The sequence below is a fragment of the Ambystoma mexicanum genome, chromosome 4p (genome assembly GCF_040938575.1).
Source record: "Ambystoma mexicanum isolate Mex_15411 chromosome 4p, UKY_AmexF1_1, whole genome shotgun sequence".
Lineage (NCBI taxonomy): Eukaryota > Metazoa > Chordata > Amphibia > Caudata > Ambystomatidae > Ambystoma > Ambystoma mexicanum.
In genome coordinates, this window is record NC_090927.1 from 512,887,558 (window position 1) to 512,907,520 (window position 19,963).

Sequence of the window (19,963 nt, forward strand, 5' to 3'; positions counted from 1 at the left end):
AGCAATGTCTTGGATGCTTTTAGTAAATTGTTTTATTAATGATTTGAAGCGTTGCCTAATGAAATTGGGGTTGGATGTTCCGGGGGCTAGTTACCTCTGTCTTGCTTTTTACAGGTAATGACCTATTATCATTGCCAAGGACTGAAATGGCTTTGATGTGCCTCTTGGATGGATGTGCGACCTATAACAAAAAAAGTCATTAATCGATGGCGATAAAACAGTGAGCAACTATTGGCTATCAGGCATTGGCCATTAGGCAAGAGCTACCTCTGGGCAAAGAGGAGCAAGTACTTAGCATGTTGCAGATGGGATACATACTATAACGTTCTGTCTATTACCTTAATAAACATTCCTGAGCACATACAGAGGTAATGTCGCATAGGTGTGATTGTATAGCACCAGTGGCCTATTCTACATGGTTCACTACACGCCTCACCTGAACTCTTTCACTGATATTGTTGTATTCGCTCCATTTTCTTTACAGGCAACCTAGCCCACCCTCCCCTCCCAGTCAATTTTATAAATTCAATCTGTGTAAAATGTTCGAGCCATTGTCCCAATATTCCCAGACATATATGGGGCATCCTCTTATTTTCGTATATTTTCTTTTGCTAGCGCACATATTGTCCATTCCTCTCTGACATCACTCATTTTGGGACGGTCTGGAACTTTCTAGTTCATTGCAAAATCTGTGTGCAGTCATTGAAGGTGGTCATATACTGTCACATAATATGTCACTTCTATATCCCTAAATAACCTTTGATATGTTTGAGGCCACCTGTCCCAAGAACCCTTACCTACGCCTTCATTCCAAATTTGTATGCGGCAGGTAGCGTACCTATTTCAAAACTGTACTTGCCACAGTCTGCTGATTTATTTCAGCCACTTCTAAATAACTTCTTCCTTTTGCAGTAGATGCTCTAGTGATGTTTGATTTGGACCACCTAATCGTAGCATTAATTACTACCGTCCTCAGGAATATTCTCACCTCTGACCATTCTGCAGCATCAAGCTTGGTCACTTCTGTCTCCCAGCGCTCAGTCAGCAGCCCAAGGGTGTCCACTGCCCACATCCTGAATATGCAGTAAATCTGGGATATTAGTTTTATAATCCATGGTCCCTGCAGGAGATCAAGTTCCAGCAGAGAACGTTTCGTTCCTCAGTATATGGTCCAAGGGTGTGTCGGGGCTGCACGTTGTTATAAAATTGTGTGTCATTCATATGATCATTTTTATTTTATTTTTTTAGGCGCTCAAAACATGGTATTGCCTCTTTGCCAAACACATTATCTAGTATTGCTGTCCCTGTTGGAGAGATTCGGAGCATGGGTGCACCTTTTCATTCTATGCCGTACCCATATTAGGGTCGCCAAAGACACTTTAATGCCTACTGCCACAATACCACTGCCTTTCCATTTGTCTCCAGCAATTCTTGTTGTTTTGTCTGGTGGCTGTTTTTTGTGCGCTCTAAGGCCTTCGGGTATGTAGCGCAATTTAAATAATAAACTAAACTATTGTTTCAGCATGGACTGTTGCTAAAGGAGGGATAAAAATGACCTTCCCACCCATGAAATGGCATTTATAACACACCTGTACACAAGTGTTCTAGGCGCCACAAGACAAGAGAGGTAAAACATTGGGAGGACAGGACAAACAATCCCATTAGGCCTTGTCAATCGGATTGTGCAAGTGCGACAATAGAAGTGCAAGGGGAAGGCGAGGGGGAGGTTCAAGGTGGAGAAAGTGGGAAGTGCCGCAGCTCTGGGTAGTGCAGGATGCAGGAGGGCTGTAAGAGTTATAGTTACAGCCCCTAAGTGTGTGGTAGGCTAGGAGTCTGTTAGGCAGACTCCTGTGCAGTTCCCTTAGGGAGCACTACAGAAGATTAGGACTACAGGTGAGAGCAATAAATCCCCTTTGATATCAGTCTGTACCACAAAGATTTAGTTGGTAGCTGTGGCTGAGCAGTCAGACTTACCTCAAGATGGAGATGAGCAGTATTCAGGGTTTACACAATAGGCCTACAGTACCATGGCACGAGGAAACACGGACCAAAGCTTTGTATTAAAAAGTAGATATATATTTATTTTATACACTTCTAGTAAAACACATTTATCACAGTCATCAAGCAAGTTAAAATAAGTCAAAGAAAAATATACACACTCCCTAGTTAAATTGTAGGCCAAGTGAACCAGAGTGAAAACTGAGCAAAACGGCACAGTGAAAACCACACACAAGGGATACTCTAGCAATTTCTCACAAGGGAAGGAAAGTACAAGTTATACAGAAATATCTTCTTACACAACCTAGCAACACTTCCCATAAGTTTGTGAACCAGTTTAAGCAAGACTGCATCAGTATAGAAAATACTTAAATGAAAACTGAGCAAAATGGCACTTCACAAGGTTTAAAAAGGGGAAGAAAAAGGGGGTTATAAGAAGCAGGTGCACCAACACAGTTCTAGTTGAGAAGCAATCTAAAGAAGGCAGTTCTAACAAATGTAGCCAGAGTCGAAAGGCCTGTGCCAGAGTCCGTGGTACAGGGCAAGGGCCCAGGAGCAAAATGTTCTTGTAGCTGCAGTCAAGTCTTTAGTTAACGATTTTGAAAAGGTGGATGCAGAAGGTGAAAGACAATGTTAAGAGAGAGGGGCGGCCAACCCAACAGGTAGGTAAAGGATTTAAAACACCTTTAGGTCTACTGCGAAGAAAGGACGGCCTGGCGGAACAATGTACCTTTAAAATGAAGAAGTGGCTCCTGCAGTGGCGGTTGTTCCTGGTAGTTCCTGCAGTTTGGGGGATCCAGCAGAGGAAGAGAGGCTCTCGTCGTGGAGGAAGGTTCGAGTTACTGCACTACCCAGGGATGAAACCAGCCGCGGTGCTGCCCGACGGATAAAAGGTACGCTCCTTTAAATCGCGGTCCGGGTGGACTGGTGCCTGGCTATCCGGCCTCCGAGTACAGGGTACTGGCGATTCGACCAAGGCAGGTCCGGGAAGTAGATTGGCAAACTGGTTGGCCCCACCAGCTCAAGGGAAGAAGGCTCTTGCAGATGAAGATCTTCTCTCGTCGTGTGGAGAAAAGTGGTGAGACGCTGCAGCAGGGCTTCACCGGTGGTTCAGTCGTTGCAGATGTCTTTTGCTTCTCTCCTCTTCAGCTTCTTAGTTCCAGTGGCGACGTCTTTCTCTTCCAGTCCTCAGGACCCTGCTTTTATGCAAAAAGAGCCCCATTCGTACAGCCTAGCTGTCACTCACACAGTGGACTGGTCATCCTTGGCGGGAGACCCTCCAGCCTATCAGGATAGAGTGCGACATGGGTTGCTGAGGAATCCCTGTCCAGGGGTCCTACTCCCCCCTCCCACACAATTGACCCACCCCAGACTCGGTGGCGCCGAAAGGAGGGCTTCTTGGCAGAAGCCTGCCAAAAGGACGAACAAAGGATCCCCCCCGACCTGGGTTAGGAGTTTAGAGAAAGACATGAGAAAGAATTTATATTAAGTTCTGGCAAATAAAACCTACCGGAGTAAAGTTAATATAAAAATAAACCGGCGGTATGTAGAGGCTGTCAGAAAATGTGGTAGCCTCAAACAATGGGAAAATCCCATAGAGAAATATTTGCAGTCGAATATTTACGTTAGTAACCACTGCCACCAGCCAGAAACTTTAGAGAGAGGGACTGTACGGTCCCCTCTCGAAAATGAACATAGGGGAAAAACTATTAACCCTTTCCAGTAACTCCATAGTAAGATGGGTTTTACTGGTTTAGTTGATTAAAATTGACTAGTAAAGTCAATTGGGACTTTACATGCCCTGGGAGACAGTAGTCAGTCACAGGGTATGGAGTCTATGTTTGGGGGTCGCTATGACACCCCTGTGTCACTGCACGCAGGGTGCTGTGTAACACATGTGAATAAAGATGGTGCCTATGGGGTTGAGAAAAATCCCATAGACATTAAACACAAAAATAGCCTAGAACACACATAGCAGAATGCCTAAGTGTGGGAAAAAGAGTCTCACTCTTAGCAGGAGAAAAGAAACAAACCCTTAAAATCCAGCAAAGCTGCTGGGGGAAAGCTATAGGTAAGGGAAATTAGCCATAGAATGAGAATTCTCCCTAACAGAGTGTCATGATTCCTGCCCCTCATGTCCCCAGTCCTCCAGGATGTCAGGCTGGAGCCAGGCCACAATCACCTACATGGCCCTGAAGGGCCTCTCCATCCCTCCAAAGACCCACTTGGAGTCAGACTTGGCGCTTGTGGCACCAGACTCACTCACTCCCATAGGATAACATAGGGGATTGGACTTGTAGTCCATTGATGGGGACAAGATGGATGCCCCCACATATTTTGGTTCCCTGAACTGCATGTGCAGTCTAGTCTTTTGGGTGTGGTTCAGCCCAGAGACAGCTGGGATACCCAGAGACTATTTAAGTCACGCCCAGGCTGAGAAACATGCTTTGAGTTTTCTGCACCTGCAGCGTGACACTCGCCAGTTTCGGATCGGTCTCGAGTAGGCCTGCATCTTTCTTCTGCGCTGAGCTCCTGCAAGAACAAGAACGCTGTTAGGAACAGCCTTACCTTGCGGCGCTTCTGCCCATCATTCATCGCTCCTTCTGTACTGCGGGCATCTTCGGCGGTGTCATTCCCATCCCAGCATGCCACTTCCTAAGAAGGGAAAAGAACAGAAAAAAGGCATTAGTAAGCATTCAGCAAATCTCCGCTTATTTTTAAAGACTGTACGAGCTTCAAACGCTTACCTGAATCCCAGCCGCTCTGGGGGAACTCTGTCTCTGGAACTTCTCATCCATCTGCAAGAGGGAAAGGACACTCCAGGTTAGCGTGGAAACATCTAGAGGCGCTGCATACTGCGCTTACTCACCATATTTCTTCTTTATAACCAGCATCCACGCTGAAAACGTTGCAGCACCTAAAAGACACAGAAAAAGAACTCAGTTCAATACAAATAGCAAAGGGTCGCATCGCGCTCTCACTCACCTTCAGCGCTACTCATCTCAGCAGCACGTCGCCATCCCCGGATGCCGGCCATCATCTAAGGAAGGAAAGGAACGAAATTAGAGAACTGTTCAAAAGACTCATTATACTTACCTGTCGGACTTTTTCCAGTGAAGTAACTAGGCAGCAACGGGCCCGCATCAATCAACGCGCTCCTGCGCTGAAAGCAGGACGGAGAGCACACTTTCCAAGGAAACAAGGTGAGCTGTGGATCAAAGGGAAGGGTTGGAACCCGGGGAAGAAGGGGTTCCAGCACACAGAGACAATAGGGAGTTAAACTCTACCAATCCTGTGTTTCAGGCCCAGTCTCCAGTCGAGTAGACTCCAGGGAAGAGTTTGAGGTCGTAAGAGGTCAGAACAGGCTGAGTGGCGTCCCCGTGGATACCAGGTGAGCGTTACAGAGTCGGTGCAAGGAAACCTGTTCGTGGATGAACCTGATACCCAGTGAGAACCAAGCAACCAGTTGGCGCAGCAGACAGGTAAGTTTGCAAGGGAGCGAGAGAGAGAGAAGGCAGAAGAGAAAAGGAGGGCCTTGAGCTGCTTTCGGAACTTCAGGTGGTCTGGCTCAAGTCTGAGAGGGGCAGGGAGGCCGTTCCAGAATGAGGCACCTGCAGAGGAGAGATCTACCCACCCAATCTCTGCCTGGAGAAGCAACTGACCCTCCGAGAGTTGGAGGTAGCTGAGCGAAGGGCTCTAGAAGGAAGGTATTTCATAAGAGAGTGTTGAATGTAGTGTGGGCCCTGGCCCCAGAAAGCCTTGTGGACGATGCAGAGGGTCTTTAACCTTTTCTTTGCAGCCACCAGGAGCCAGTGGACAGATTTCAGGGCTGGAGAGGTACGGTCCCTGGGCTTGAGGCCAAGGGTACGTCTTGCAGTACTGTTCTGGATTATTTGCCGGGAGTGAAGAATAGAGGTAGGCAGATTGAGAAAGAGGCTGTTACAGTAGTCCAACCTAGAGAGAACCAGGACTCTGGAGACGGTGAGCTTCTGGGGGAAATTGAGAAAAGGTAGAATACCTCTGAAGAGGTGCAGCTGGAAGTGGGCCTTTTCGGCATGGTCCGTGATGGGAGGAGAGAAGGAGAGGGTGGAGTCGAAGAGGATGCCAAGGTTTTTTGCCTCACAGGAAGACTAGGGTAGACGGCCCAAGTAGGACGGCCAGAGTGTGAGAGGGAAAGCAGGAGCTAGGGTCCCAGTGAGGAGGATCTCTGTCTTACTGGCATTAAAGCAAAGATGGTTGGAGTTGCACCGATCCTGAATCCCGGATAGACGGTCAGGAATGAGCGAGAGAGGAGAGGAGGCTGAGGGAAGCCCAAAGGAGAGCTGAGGTCATCCGCATAACACTGAAAGTTAGAAGAGGAGGAGGAGATAGTCATTGAAGAGCCAGGGTGAGAAGATAGTGCCTTGGGGGACACCACATGTGGAGAGAGAGGTGGTGGAAAGAAAGGATACAAGTTGGACCTGGAAGGGCCAGTCCAGGAGGAAGGAGGTTAGCCATGCCAGGATCGTATCACTGAATCCCGGGTTTACACAGAGTCGGTTGATCAGGGTGGTGTGAGTGACCATGAGGAAAGTTCAAGGAGGATTAGGACTGAGAGAGAGCTGGTGTCAAGGTTAGAGAGAAGTTCTTCACAAGTGTTCAGGAGAACATTTTGCATGCCTCTTGCTGCTCTGAAGCCAGACTGATGGTCATGAAGGCAGCCAACAGATTCAATGTGGAGTGTAAGTGTCAAAACCAGACAGTCCTTATCACAACCCTCTCTTTGCCTGAAGCCAATTTGCAGCCAGACTTTCCTCACAAGAGCACAATCTGTAGGAGGATGAGAAAGCACCTAACAGACTAGGGGCTTGAGTGAAAAGGCAGGAGCAGCAGCAACAGAGCTAGAGGAAACAACAATAAGAGCTCTTTTAATGCTTTGTTCAAATATATCAACCGTATCAGACACCACCCCCCTTTTCCCACTCTTACCTGCTCTGTGAAGAACAAGACCCATAACCTACTTGACCACAATGAAGGAAATGGAATGAAGAACCAAATAATGAAGTTCCAAGAAAAGTCCCGTAATCCCAATGGAAAAGCCGACAAGAGTTTGTGTTGTACTGCAGAGCGTCCTGCTATTAGTGTAAGGAGTGACTAAAGAAGAAAACAGGAGAGCGTCCACAGTAGTCACTCAGGTATCCAAGGTAAACAACCCTCGTGATTCAGCAAAGCATCCCAAGGAGTAGGCAAGTCAGTCCGTGTATAAGGGTGTGGAAGAAGGGACAAAATAGACAGAGCGGAGGAGAAAAGAAAGGAAACTTGAAGGGGAGCAGAATGCAGGTAAGTAACGGGTCCAGGCGGAAAATGGGCGGTACTGGATCAGGTGTCGGAAGCGATATGCTGGGTTGCAGAGTTCCGGGAATGCAACATAACCAAAACGGTAGGCAGAAGGAATCCAGGTAACGTGAGCCGCGTCGGGGGTAACAGGAATCAATCCGAGGGGCCAAAAAAACAGAAATCAGGGATGGTTCCAAGAGGTAATTCTGAAGTAACAGGCCAAGGAGTCAAAAACAGGATTCAATAAACGACGAGATTGCCAAAAAACTGATGCTACAAAACTGGCAGACAACTCAGTTAAGGAGCACCAGTTCCCTGCGTACAGCAAGAATAAGTACTATTCGCATACAGACGCGAACGGTCCGTGCGTGTCACGTGACCATAGCGCCTGACTCGAGAACTACCGCGGAATGCTGGATGCTGGAGTCCGCACAGAACCGCCGTGTTTTTGGCGTTGCGCTAAACGCCAAGGAATCCTCCAAGTACTTGGAGGGGCAATCGCAAGTCTTTGTGAGATGACATAAGGCCGATTCACGACAGTAAGCTGGGAGAAGGGCAGCTTTTCCAGGAGTTTGCCCCGGAAAGGGGTGATAAAGATCGGGCGATAGTTTACCGGGCATGTTGGATCAGCAGAAGGCTTATTTAGTAGGGGTGAAAAAGCGAGTGCGCAAGAGGGGAGGGTAAGGATTCAGTGGCAAAAGAGTGTTTGTAGAAATCGACCAGGGCTGTAGTGAGGGTGGCAATGTGGTCCTTGATGGTTCTGGAGCAGCAGGGGAGCACCTGTTTGGACGACACTTTCATAGATCAGACTTGTCTATAGACTTCGTCAGATGTTGTCGGAATGAAAGAGGAAAAAGGAATAGTAGACGGAGCAGCGGCCAAAGGCGTCCTGAGGGAGGATGAGGGAGGGGTAGAGGAAAGTGAGGACAGTATGTCCTGAGTTTTAGTGGTGAAAAAAGAGGCCAAAGACGCACAGAGGGCCTGGGAGGAAATAGGAGAGGGGGAGACTGCAGTAGGATGGGCCAGCTCCTTGCACCCGGTGATTGGCCACCCATGAGCACTCCTTCAGTTAATCAATTGTGATGCACAATAATACTGTTTTTATGTTGTGCACTCCAATTCCTATATCGTTCGCCAGATTGTTTATAGTGCTGAGCTCAATCCTATGTGCTTTAGTATTCCAAAGAAGTCTGTGGAGATTTGTACATTTTATATTCAAAATGTCATTCTGAACCACTGACTTTACTACATGTACTTTATCACATGTACTCCTTCCACGTTTGTATGCTGTGCTTCTTAAGACAATGCTAACCTTGTGTTTTGCTGAGAAGTCATTCTGTTTTAGTCTACAAATATTAATTGTGATTAATTTCAAATTATGCCTTTTCTTTTACACCTGTAGATACATGTGATTGATTTTGATGATGAAAATAACACAATAAATAAAAATGTACTTCTTCACCATGTGGGAGAAATTTGGCAGATAAGTACAAGTCCTGCAGACAGAGGGGTGTTGGCAACTTGCTACAACAAAAGTAAGTATGTTTCCATGATTTATATATTACGTGCGTAACATTTTTTCATCTCAGTCATCAAAACATCTGCTCAATTGATAGCTGGAAAAACATGCAGGACTTCAATATACTCACCCTTAGAACTATTCCTTCGATCGAAGAACTAAATCTTCCATGTTTTTCTCAGCCTCTTCTGTAGTCCATTGTACACAGAGTGCTAGATGTCGTAAAAAACATTGCTCGCTGAGCACAAATGCTGTAATTCAACCCTTTTGACAATTATCCTCACATTTTTATCCCAATTGGATTATTTTTATATCTTCCCATTCTTATTTGTGACTGAAAGTTGACAACGGCAACTTTGCTAAATCACTTCTGTGTATATAAACATTCATATTGGTGTAAGAATGGATTGTCATTCTGCACACTTTTTTCTTTCTGTTGCACATGTATCCACGCTTTGTGTATGCAGCATCCTATCTTGTTTTTTGGTTCTAGCAGATATAACGTTTTTATTTTTTTATTTTTAGAGGGAACTTTATCTAGAGCTTATAATAAACACTAGTTTCTGTGGCATTTGTCATGCACAACAAATCTGTTCCACAACCACGCAACACATTGCCTGATACCTCGACACACACTGCTAGACTCCCCGGGTCACAGTCTGCCCAAGTCATCACTTCCCCTATGGTGCGAGGGAGTCGTCATCACCGGCGGATTCGGGCTGTGCGCAGAGGCCGGCCCGGTTTGTTGCCTCGTTTTCATTGGCAACTCCCGTGGAGACTGCGTTCAGGCTTGAGCACCCGATCGCGGTTACTTCCTGGTTCCGCGACGGTGTCCCGATCACGTGTTCAAGTTTCCGCTCACGTGACTGGGAGCCGGCGCACGTAAAAGCCGGGAAGTTCGAGTTGCTCACCGCTTCACAGCTGTTTCACAACTCTGTTTGGCACTTTCACGATTTAAGTTGTTTGCTTCATCGGATTTTGGACTCAGGCTTACGAACTACGGATTGGCTCTCTTGCTCCACGGATACTGTCACTCAGAACTCTGTACAGATTTTTGGGTACTCTGGACTCTTTTGCTACGCTCAAAGGATTGCTTTTGGATTTTTCCCTTCTGGCTTTTGATCTTCCGACCATAGACTTCGTGATCAGTTTCAAGTTCCCTTCGGCTACAGAAGGGCTACAGGTATCAGCCGGTACCTACCATTTGGGACACGGCTGTCCGGATCTTCGACGCTCCCTCGCATCTGACCCTAGGCACCCTAGCTCCATCCCGCTAGATTTAGGTAAGAAAGTTTTGCACACTCTTTCATATCAAAGTACTGTGTTTGCCTGTGCTAACCCTAACTTCCTTTTAACAGCCTCTGGGATCCTCGGCGTTATCAGATCCGGCGAATCATCAAACCACCTGTGGCCTCAAAGCTCGCACAGGGAGTTCCTTTACTCTCTCCCTGTGGGTGATTTGTGGACAGAGGCTCCTTTACTCTTCACTATGCGGCAAGTCACGACAGCATTCTTATGAATATGTGAAATATGGTGTGATATACAAGACACAGTTTGCATAATGTGATGAATCTGATGATGTCATCACTTATTTACCGGTGGTAGCCTCCTCCCATGTGGCCAGGGTACGGCAGCCGCCACCTGATCTGGGGTGGCTATATGAGGGAGGACCACATGGGGGACAGGTGGGTGACCCTTAGGGGGAGGACCCGGCTTCATCAAATGAAAACACATATCTCCCTTTCCCTTTTAGGGATATGATATGAGTAATTTATAACGTGCCTGTACACAAGTGTTTCTAGGCGTGACAAGACCAGGAAAGATGGAAAATGGGAGGACAAAAACAACGATCTTGCTAGGCCTTGTGTCATTCAGATCGCGCAAGTGCGGGTGGGGAGGGTGGGAGGGTAGAGAAGTGCCTGGGGGGGAATGTGCATGTAGCTCATAAGTGCAGAGAATCAGGGGTTGTAGATACTGACCCGTACGTGCGAGGGAGGCCCGGAGGCAGTGCAAGGGCAACTGGACATGCAGGAACCTGGACCCCCGAAGTTCAGTGGGTGGCCAGGTGACCAGTGCGCGGAGCAGTCAGTGACATCAGCAAGGGAGAGGGAGAGAGAAAGCGGAAGTGAAGAGGAATGTCTTGAGTTGCTTCCGGAACCAGAGGTGGTCCTGCTCAAGTTTGAGAGATGCAGGGAGGCTGTGCTAGAGGGAGGCCCCAGCAGAGGAAAGAGATCTACCCTCGACTCTGTCTGAGCGTCTGACCCTCAGAGAATTGGAGGTGGATGAGCGGAGGGCTCGAGAAGGAAGATGCTTAGGAGGAGAACATTGGAGGTAGTGCAGTCCCTGGCCCCTGAAAGCCTTGTGGACGATGCAGAGGGTCTTGAACCAGATCCTTGCAGCCACAGGGAGCCACTGGATCCAGTTCAGTTCTGGAGAGATACAATCCCTGGCCTTGAGGCCAAGGACCAGTCTCTCAGTCCTGTTCTGGATGGGTTGTAAAGGTTGAAGAGTAGAGGCAGGTAGATTTAGAAAGAGGCTGTTACAGTAGTCCAGCCTAGAGAGGACCAGGGCTCTGCAGACAGTGAGCTTCTGGGGGAAAGTGAGAAAAGGAAGACTACCTCTGACGAGGTTCAGCTGATAGTGTGACTTTTTAGGGTCATCAGAAATGTGAGGAGAGAAGGAGTGTGTGGAGTCGAAGATGACCCAAGATTCTTAGCCTTACTGGAAGGAGCAGGTAGAGGGCCCAGGGTAGGCGGCCAGAGTGAGAGGAAAGGAGGGAGCAGGTGTCCTAATGAGGAGGATCTCAGTCTGTCAGGTTTTGATCGCGGGTTGGACAAACCAGACGTTCCAGCAGACAGGCTTTGACTACGGTAGAAACCCACAGGTCACCCTTTTCTCTATCTGGGAATACATACGTACATTCAAGTATTCCATCTTCCCAACTGTCCCCAAAGAATCCGGTTCCCATACGCTCCTCATCCCATGGGTGAGCTAGTTGGGGGTTTCCATGGCGACTGTGGCGTCCGTTGCATTCTCGTTGCAACGTATGCCACATTAGAGGCGGGGCCAGGAAACTCCATGGAAGAGCTACTTAAGCTTCCAGGTTTCATGAAACACTGCTTCTGATTTTGCAAAAATCACAGCTGTATTACGTTACTCTTGTCTTGCCCATTTCATGACCCTGTTTTCGCCTTCACCTTGCTTCTTCGTCTAAAGCCCTTTTGTACTTTGAATCCTGTTCTTATCAACAAATGAAATTGGAACGCATAACAACCTGCCTCATTCTTGCCGATTTTGTCTTTGGATTGGCTCGCACAACAAACAAACTCGGAACGTCTACTGACCTGCACTATTCCCGCTGACTTGGCTTTTGCTTAGCCCGCACCGCACAACAAACAAACTTGGAACTTTCATTATCTCACGTCATTTACCTGCAATCTACACGACCACCACGCCCTGGGACCGCTCATCCCTAGTTGGAAGCAACTCAGGTTGTACACAGAAAACTTTGTTTGTGGCCCACGTGTGTTCTTGCCAGATCCACCGCACAGACTAGAGACTTCCACCCCTGGGGCTCATCCTCGTTAAGTGCCCTTGTTATGTCATGACAGGTGGTTCCCTGGAACTAGAGACTTAAAACCTCTACCCGTTTTAGGCATCCTCGCGCCGTCGTGGTCAGGGCTGATATGGTAAACACAATGGGTGCAAAACTCTGGACTTCTCCTCTATCCTTGTCGCGTGGTAAGTGCTTTCCACTTGTACATCCCATCGTGTTCTTCTTGTGTGTTCTCCAAGTTATAGTATTGTGTTCTATTTTCATAGGGCTTCCCCAGAACTATTCCTCCTGCTCTATTGAGATCAGTGGCACTTACCTAGAGGGGGCTTTCTTCTTTCATCCTAAGAGGGGATTTGTCCCGTTATACTCAGGTTAGCCTCTGCACCAAAATCTCTGGATTATATTGGTCTCATATCTGTATCGCTTACTGATTGTTCTTTGTTCCATTACAGTTCCTGGGTTTCGAGTGGTGTCCTCTCTCCCAACTGATAGATCCCTCTGTATGTGTATTCAATCAGAGGGTTACATTGGTGGGGAGAATTCTTCGCCTACACTACAGGGCAACAACCAGGATTCTAACACAGTCTTAGTAGCATTAAGGCAGAGATCGTTGGAGGCACACCATTCCTGAATTGCGGACAAGCAGTCTGGTATGAAAGAAGGAGCAGAAGTGGCTGAGGGAAGCCTGAAGGAGAGCTTGGTGTCATCCGCCTAACACTGAAAGTTAGAGCAGAACGTAGAGATTCAGTGGGCAAGAGGTGCCAGATAGTGGTTGAAAAGCCAGGGAGAGAGGCTAGACCCTTGGGGAACACCACAAGTAGAAAGAGAGATGGAAGAGTGGAAACACCCAAGTTGGACCTGGGAGGGTCGATCAGTGAGAAAGGAGGTCAGCCAGGCCAGGGCCTGACCAGAAGTACCCAGGTTGTCACAGGGGCGATTGAGCAGGATGGCGTGGATGACCGTGTCAAAAGCAGAGGAAATATCAAGGAGAATGAAGACAGAAGGAAGGTATGAATCAAGATTAGAGAGCAAGTCTTCACAGGTGTTCAGGAGAGCAGTTTCTGTGCTTCTGGCTGCTCCGAAGCCAGACTGGTGCTCGTGGAGACAACCAACAGATTCAGTATGTAGATTAAGCTGGGAGATGGGCAGCTTTTCCAGGAGTTTTCCCAGGAAAGGAGTGTCGGGCAATAGTTTTCCAGAGAAGAAGGTTCAGCGGAGGACTTATTAAGAAGGGGGTGTTCAAGGGAGTGCTTAAGGGAGGAAGAGAGGGTTCCAGTGACAAAGCAGTGATTGCAGAAATCAGCCAAGACTGGAGCAACGGTGTCGATGTGATCATTGATGGTTCTGGAAGAGCAGGGGAATACCTGCTTCCACAAGACTTTCATAGATCGGACTTGTCTAGAAACCTCATGGTGTGAACAGGGGAAGGGAAGAGAAAGGAGTAGGAGAAACTTCCGAAGAGGGGCCACGGGTGGTAGAGGGAGAGGAAGAGGAGATAGAGGAAGAGAGAGTGGGCAGGATGTCCTGAGTTTCTAGTGGTGAAATGAGAAGCCAGAGCTGTGCAGAGGGCCTGGGTGGAACAGGAGAGGATAGAGACTGCAGCAGGATTAGCCAGCTCCTTGCAGATTTTGAAAAGTTCGGCTGAGTTTTTGGAGGCCACCGAGACGCAGGCTTAGATGTAGGCTCTCTTCTTCAAGAGGACAGATAGTCTGTAATGCCTTTGGAGCCTGCAGCAGGCCAATTTGTCAGAGGGTGCTCCATTGCTCATGCTTTTATTGCATACTGTGACCATCCCCCTCAACCATCTATAAAACCTACTGATGAAAGGGTGAGGGGGGTATACCATGTTCCTGCGAGGGTGGGAGCCGCATACGGGTTTTTGCATCCAAAGTTGTTTTGTTGAACAAAGAATCCCAAGGAAGAATCATGCCCTCTGGATTTTGAATTGTGTGAACAGACCTGGGGAAGGGTGACATTTCCCTTGGAGTGTAGTGCAACGCCAAGAGTAAGGCGTTATCCTCCTGGGCTATAAAGAACGTTGATTGTTTTTGATCTGGTATATTGGTGAAGAGAAACCAGGGGAAAGGGGTCTTTCTCTGGAACTTTGAACAGCATCCATCGGGAACATTTGTGTTGGAGTTCCACCTTTCTTTTGAACTTATGTACACTTTCAAGGGCAAAGACATTACCCTTAGGACCTTAGAATCTGAGGACTCGGACAGGATTTAGGAAACTAATTTTGCTTTGGACATGTTGACACAGGACAAACCCTTAGTTTAGGTTGAGGTAGGGAAATACCTCCTAGTGTAGGGATAGTGAGGCATTTCCAACCCCTTTATTATTTTGAATAAAAGTTTTTAAACTCCATCATGAGGTCTCCGTGTTTGTGTCTCATTCCTGGCTACTCAAATATGGTGTTGGAAGTGGGATCGCGCTCAGTTGACACAAACTGGGGAACCCTCAGTTTTGAAAATCTTAGCAACCGAGCCTCTGATCCATCAGTAGCTACAAAACATCTATTGGATTTGATCTCTGTAGTAGAAAAGAGGAACTGGTACAACTTGGAGACATAATGCGAATACCCACTGACATGCTCTTTGACCCGCAATCTATGTAGATGTTAAAAACGTTGCCCTGGGAGGCCACCAGGGGGCGCAGGCAACATGGCCGCCTGAGCTAGGAGCTCCGTACCCAGCCCCGGGTAATCGTTGGCAGCGAAGAAGAGTGGGGGCCCCACCTTCCTCGAGACCCCCCCACGAGATTGTGGGAACCCTCGGCCACCAACTGGGTCCAACTCCGACCCTCGTCCGTCAAGGCATCGCAGAGTTACGCCGCTCGAGAGATCAGCCGGCCCCTCCCCCCACACCCTGGAGCGGAGCTTGACTGTGGGCAGCGCAGGCCGCACCAAACCCGGAGGAGGAGGGACCCGACGCGGAGAGTGCGGAGGCCGAAGCGGAAACCCGAGGTGGGACCTGCGGCCAAGCGAGGACACAACCTGAAGCCCGGACTGGCAGTGTGGCGCGTCGGCCCGGCGCGAAAGGTGAGGCCGCCCTCGGTGCACCCGCGGGTCCAGAGGACGCACGGGGCTCGGCGTGGGGCAGCGACCCCAAACGCCCCTACGTACACGGGAGGCCGTGAGAGAGGCAGGCACTCTGGTGCCACGCAGGACACCGCCTCTCGGAGGACGAACGGGGCCCGAAGCGGGTCCGTGGCGGCCCTAGCCCCCACTGCATCAGTGAATCCCGGGGGGCCGACGCAGGAGCGCGCCCCCCCCAGTCTTGGGACAAGCGGGGCTTGAGGTGGGACTGCAGCGGCCCCCAATACATCAACGGACCGGGGGGCCGACGCTGGAGCGCGCCCCCCCCCCCCGCCCCCCACCGCCCTCTCTCTCGCCCCGGCTTTGGCTCTCCCACCCCCCCCCCCTCTGATGATAGAGAGAGTGCAGAAAAGGGAGGTGAATCCAGATTGACTGTCAAGGTGGACCCCGGGGAGGTGAGACCTCCGAAAAAGAGGCAGATACACGGAGAAGTATCAGGAACCACGGACTATTGGGGGGAGGTTAATCAGACCCACCCCACCAGAACGCAGTAAGCACATTGTGGGAAGAGAGGGCACCGGAGGCACACCAGAGGACCCCACCGACACCGGACCCCCATTTTCTCTACTAGGCCACATTCCACACACGAAAACTTCGGCGTGGCTACCCCCACCGCCCGGGATCGTCGTCGGGGGAACATTCGCCCACCAGGCACCTGCCCGTCCCGCCTCCGGGGTGGCCAACTACATATTGCATCCTCCCATGATCAAAACTGTGGGCTGGATAGGTCACACCAACCACAGCCCACCGGAGTGCTCTTCCCATGAGCTGGAGGGAGAGCCTCGCCAAATACCAATTTGTGCCTTCTGAGGGCGAGATGGCGGCGGGGTGCGCCTCTACCCCTCCCCCCGACCTGGGGGCTATACAGAACAATATCCAGATAATCCTAGAGGAGATTCGCGGGATGAGAACAGACATGGGGGCCAAATTGGCGGATCTTACCACCAAAGTCACCACCCTCGAGGATCGGATGGAGGGGGTCGAAAACAATCAGCTCTCCACGGCGCTTGTTGAGACCCAAATGGAGGTCAGATTCCTGGATATGCAACGGCGGGAGGAAGAACTTCGGTTTAAAGTAGACGACATGGAAAATAGAGAAAGGAGGAACAACCTACGCATTTTTGGGCTGGCGGAATCTGAGGGCGAGACTACACAAGGTCTGGAGGGCAAAGTGTTGGACATTATAAGGATTGCCCTGGGTGAGGAAGCTGGAGGCGAGATCAAATTTGATAGGGTTCATCGGGCGGGCGGAGGGGGCAGGGGCCCGCGCTCGGTGCTGGCTAGATTACATCATTACAGGGACAAAGCCAAGATCCTAGAGAAAGCGAAGAATTTAGGCAACATCCAATACGGGGACTCTAGGGTGTCCATATTTCAAGACCTTTCAGCCCTCACCCTACTAATGAGGAAGAAATGTGGCACCCTCACAAGATGGCTACAGGGGAAGGGGGTCAGATACCGCTGGGGCCACCCCTTTAGTTTATCGTTTGAATGGCAGGGAGAGAAGTACCATCTGACCTCGGAGGAAGACATCCAGAGGGCCACAGATGACCTACTTGGCGACATCCCTGCTCCCTCTGGAGGTAGAGTGGGCGGCACCCAGGACCTCCCTAGGGGCCCGGTCGGCCCGGGAAAGCTCAGCGGCAAGTCCAAGGTCAAGGGTACTCGTAAATTCCAGAAAACAAGACACCCATCAACGGCTTCCGAGGACCACCCGAACTCATGACTATAGCACTCTCTCGGGGGTTGAGGATCGCTATGGAGGTTCCTGTGTTCTAGGCTCTGGCAGAGCCGGAAATTGAGGCCTGGCCTCACGGGCCAGGGTTGGGCGCCACGCCGGCGTGAGTTTTAGCCCGCCAGGTTGAGGGGCGGGAAGCAGTTTGATGCAATGTTAATGGTTTTGTTGTGGTTTTCCCGGTATGGGGCTGAGTGTAAACTTTGAGGTGGGTGCGGGGGCCGGGGGGCTCTTTGGCTCCCGCGCTGACTACCCCCACCGAGGTAATGGTTGGAGTCGATATAGATGGAAAAACAAGAGTTGGGGATCCCTAATATAAGCAATACCCGGGGCTGGGGTAAGAGTCCTTGGTGGTTCGTTGACCAACCCCGACACCAGTTGGGGGGCGTGGACGGACGCCTTACAATGAAAGGGAAAAGGGAAGGGGGGGAGGGGGTGAAAGGGGAGGATTGGGTGGGGGGGGGAGCGGAACATTGGGGAAGGGAGGGGGGAATAGCCGAATTGAACTAGGGCTCGCAATGCGGAAACAGACTATAGGGAAACACTGCGACACAGGACAAACAGAGGGGGCATCCCCATACGACAATGGTTGAGGGCAAGATAGGCACACTTAATGTCAAGGGCCTTAACTCCCAGAACAAGAGATCCCTGACGAGTAACATGTTTCGTAAACAACAACTAATGGTACTCTTCCTCCAAGAAACTCACTATAGACAGGGCAAAGAATCACCCATAAGGGGAAGGGACATTGGATCTAACTATTGGGCATCCCACAGAAGCTCCAAGAAGGAGGGGGTAGGGATCCTCCTGAATAAAACATTCCATCTCTCCAATATTGTAACCAAGAGGGGCTTTGGGGGACGGTTCCTGGCAATCAAGGGCACTCATGAGGGCGAACGTATCACTCTGGCCACCCTCTATGCATCCAATTCTGGCCAGATCAGGTTCCTAACCCAAGTTATGGGGGTAATTGATGAGTGGGCGGAGGGGGCCATGATCCTCGGGGGCGATTTCAATCTGGTAGCGGACCCCAAACTAGACTGGTGGACGGCCCGAGGGGTTGATCCCAAGGCGACATCCAAGGATAATATCTCATTCCAGGCTCTCCTGAAAGAACACTATTGGGAAGACGTTTGGCGGGCGGCACACCCAGAACCGGGAGGTTATACGTTTTTCTCCCCTCCACACTACACATACACCAGAATTGACCTGCTCCTGACCTCTAAGGAAGGAGGCGGGGTGGCCACGGATCCACGAGTCGAGGCGATAACCTGGTCCGATCACGAGCTCCTAGTGGCGAGCTGGTTTCTCCCCATCTCCCCCCGATCAACCCACTGGAGGTGCAATGATGTGCTTCTCAGAGACCCAGTCTTTAGGGACTTCCTGAGAGGCGAGATGGGGGCATACTTTGAAACAAATGATAATGGGGAAACAGATTTGCCAACGGTGTGGGAGGCAGCAAAGGCTACCTTTCGCGGCCTCCTCATAGCGGAGGGAGCCAGACGTAAACGGGAAAGGGGGCTCATCGAAGCCAGGATACGGGCGGACCTTGGAAGCTTGCGGGGGAGGCTCAACCAGGGGGGGGGCGGACAGGGAATCCATCCTAGTGGAAATGAGCGAGAAACGTCAGGCCCTACACACGGTTCTCATAGGGGAGGTGGTTAAGAAGTTGAGATACACACGACAGAGGTACTATGAGAGGGGAGACAGGGTGGGAACGCTGCTAGCTCGCAGAGCCAGGGGATGTCGACTGGAGAGAAGGGTTGGCCCCATCAGAGGCCGGGAGGGCTCCATGCTTAATACTAAGGCAGAGGTTGCGGGCTCCTTCGCAGATTATTATAAGGTACTATACACAAAACAGGGAGGAACATCAATAGAGGAGATGCGGGCTTACTTGGAGGAAAACCCCCCGCCCCGCTTGACGGAGGCGGAACTACAGGAACTAGAGTCGGACATAACGGTCGACGAGGTGGAGGCAGCCATCAAGTGGCTGAGAGTGGGCAAGGCACCGGGGGAAGATGGCTACACAGCCGATTTTTACAAACAGTTCTCACCTTCGCTGGTGGAGCCCCTAGCCAAGCTCTTTAACCAGATTCGAAACAAGGAGACGCTCCCACCCTCCTTTCTTCGGGCCCTCATTACGGTTATCCCGAAGCCGGGAAGGGACCCGAGAGATTGTGGCTCCTACAGACCCATCTCCCTCTTAAATCTCGACGCCAAGATATTCACTAGAATCCTGGCGTCTCGCCTAGAGAAGAGCCTCCCACGATTGGTTCACCCTGACCAGGCGGGTTTCATACTTAACAGACAAGCCTCGGACAGCATGCGTAAAACTCTCCATGTGCTGTACTCAAGGGAGATCCGGGACGAGGGAGCTCTGCTCCTGTCCCTAGACGCGGAGAAGGCCTTCGACAGGGTGAGCTGGGAGTTCATGGGAGAGGTCTTGTCTGCGGTGGGGATGGGCCAGAGGTGGCTGGGCTGGATGGCGGCACTGTACTCCTCCCCAACAGCTAGGGTGGTGGTTAATGGGACGAAGTCAGAGCCCTTCCCCCTGGGGCGAGGTACAAGACAGGGATGCCCACTATCCCCCCTGATATACGCCTTGGTTATGGAACCCTGGGCAGTATCGGTACGTAACACTGAAACCATCACAGGGGTTCGGTTGGGCGACTCCAATTGCAAGATTAGTCTGTTCGCAGATGACGTTCTCCTGTACGTTACAAAACCATCGCAGACGATCCC

General features: G+C 50.2%; 1 protein-coding gene across 2 annotated transcripts in view; it reads left to right on the forward strand.

Moving 5' to 3' along the window:
- EIPR1 (EARP complex and GARP complex interacting protein 1) overlaps positions 1-19,963 on the forward strand; it is an 823,988-nt gene that overhangs the window by 113,649 nt on the left and 690,376 nt on the right. For both annotated transcript variants that reach the window (XM_069606032.1, XM_069606033.1), the window contains exon 3: positions 8,717-8,849. In XM_069606032.1, the coding sequence (XP_069462133.1) occupies positions 8,717-8,849 (133 nt within the window). The remainder of the gene's footprint in view (positions 1-8,716; positions 8,850-19,963) is intronic.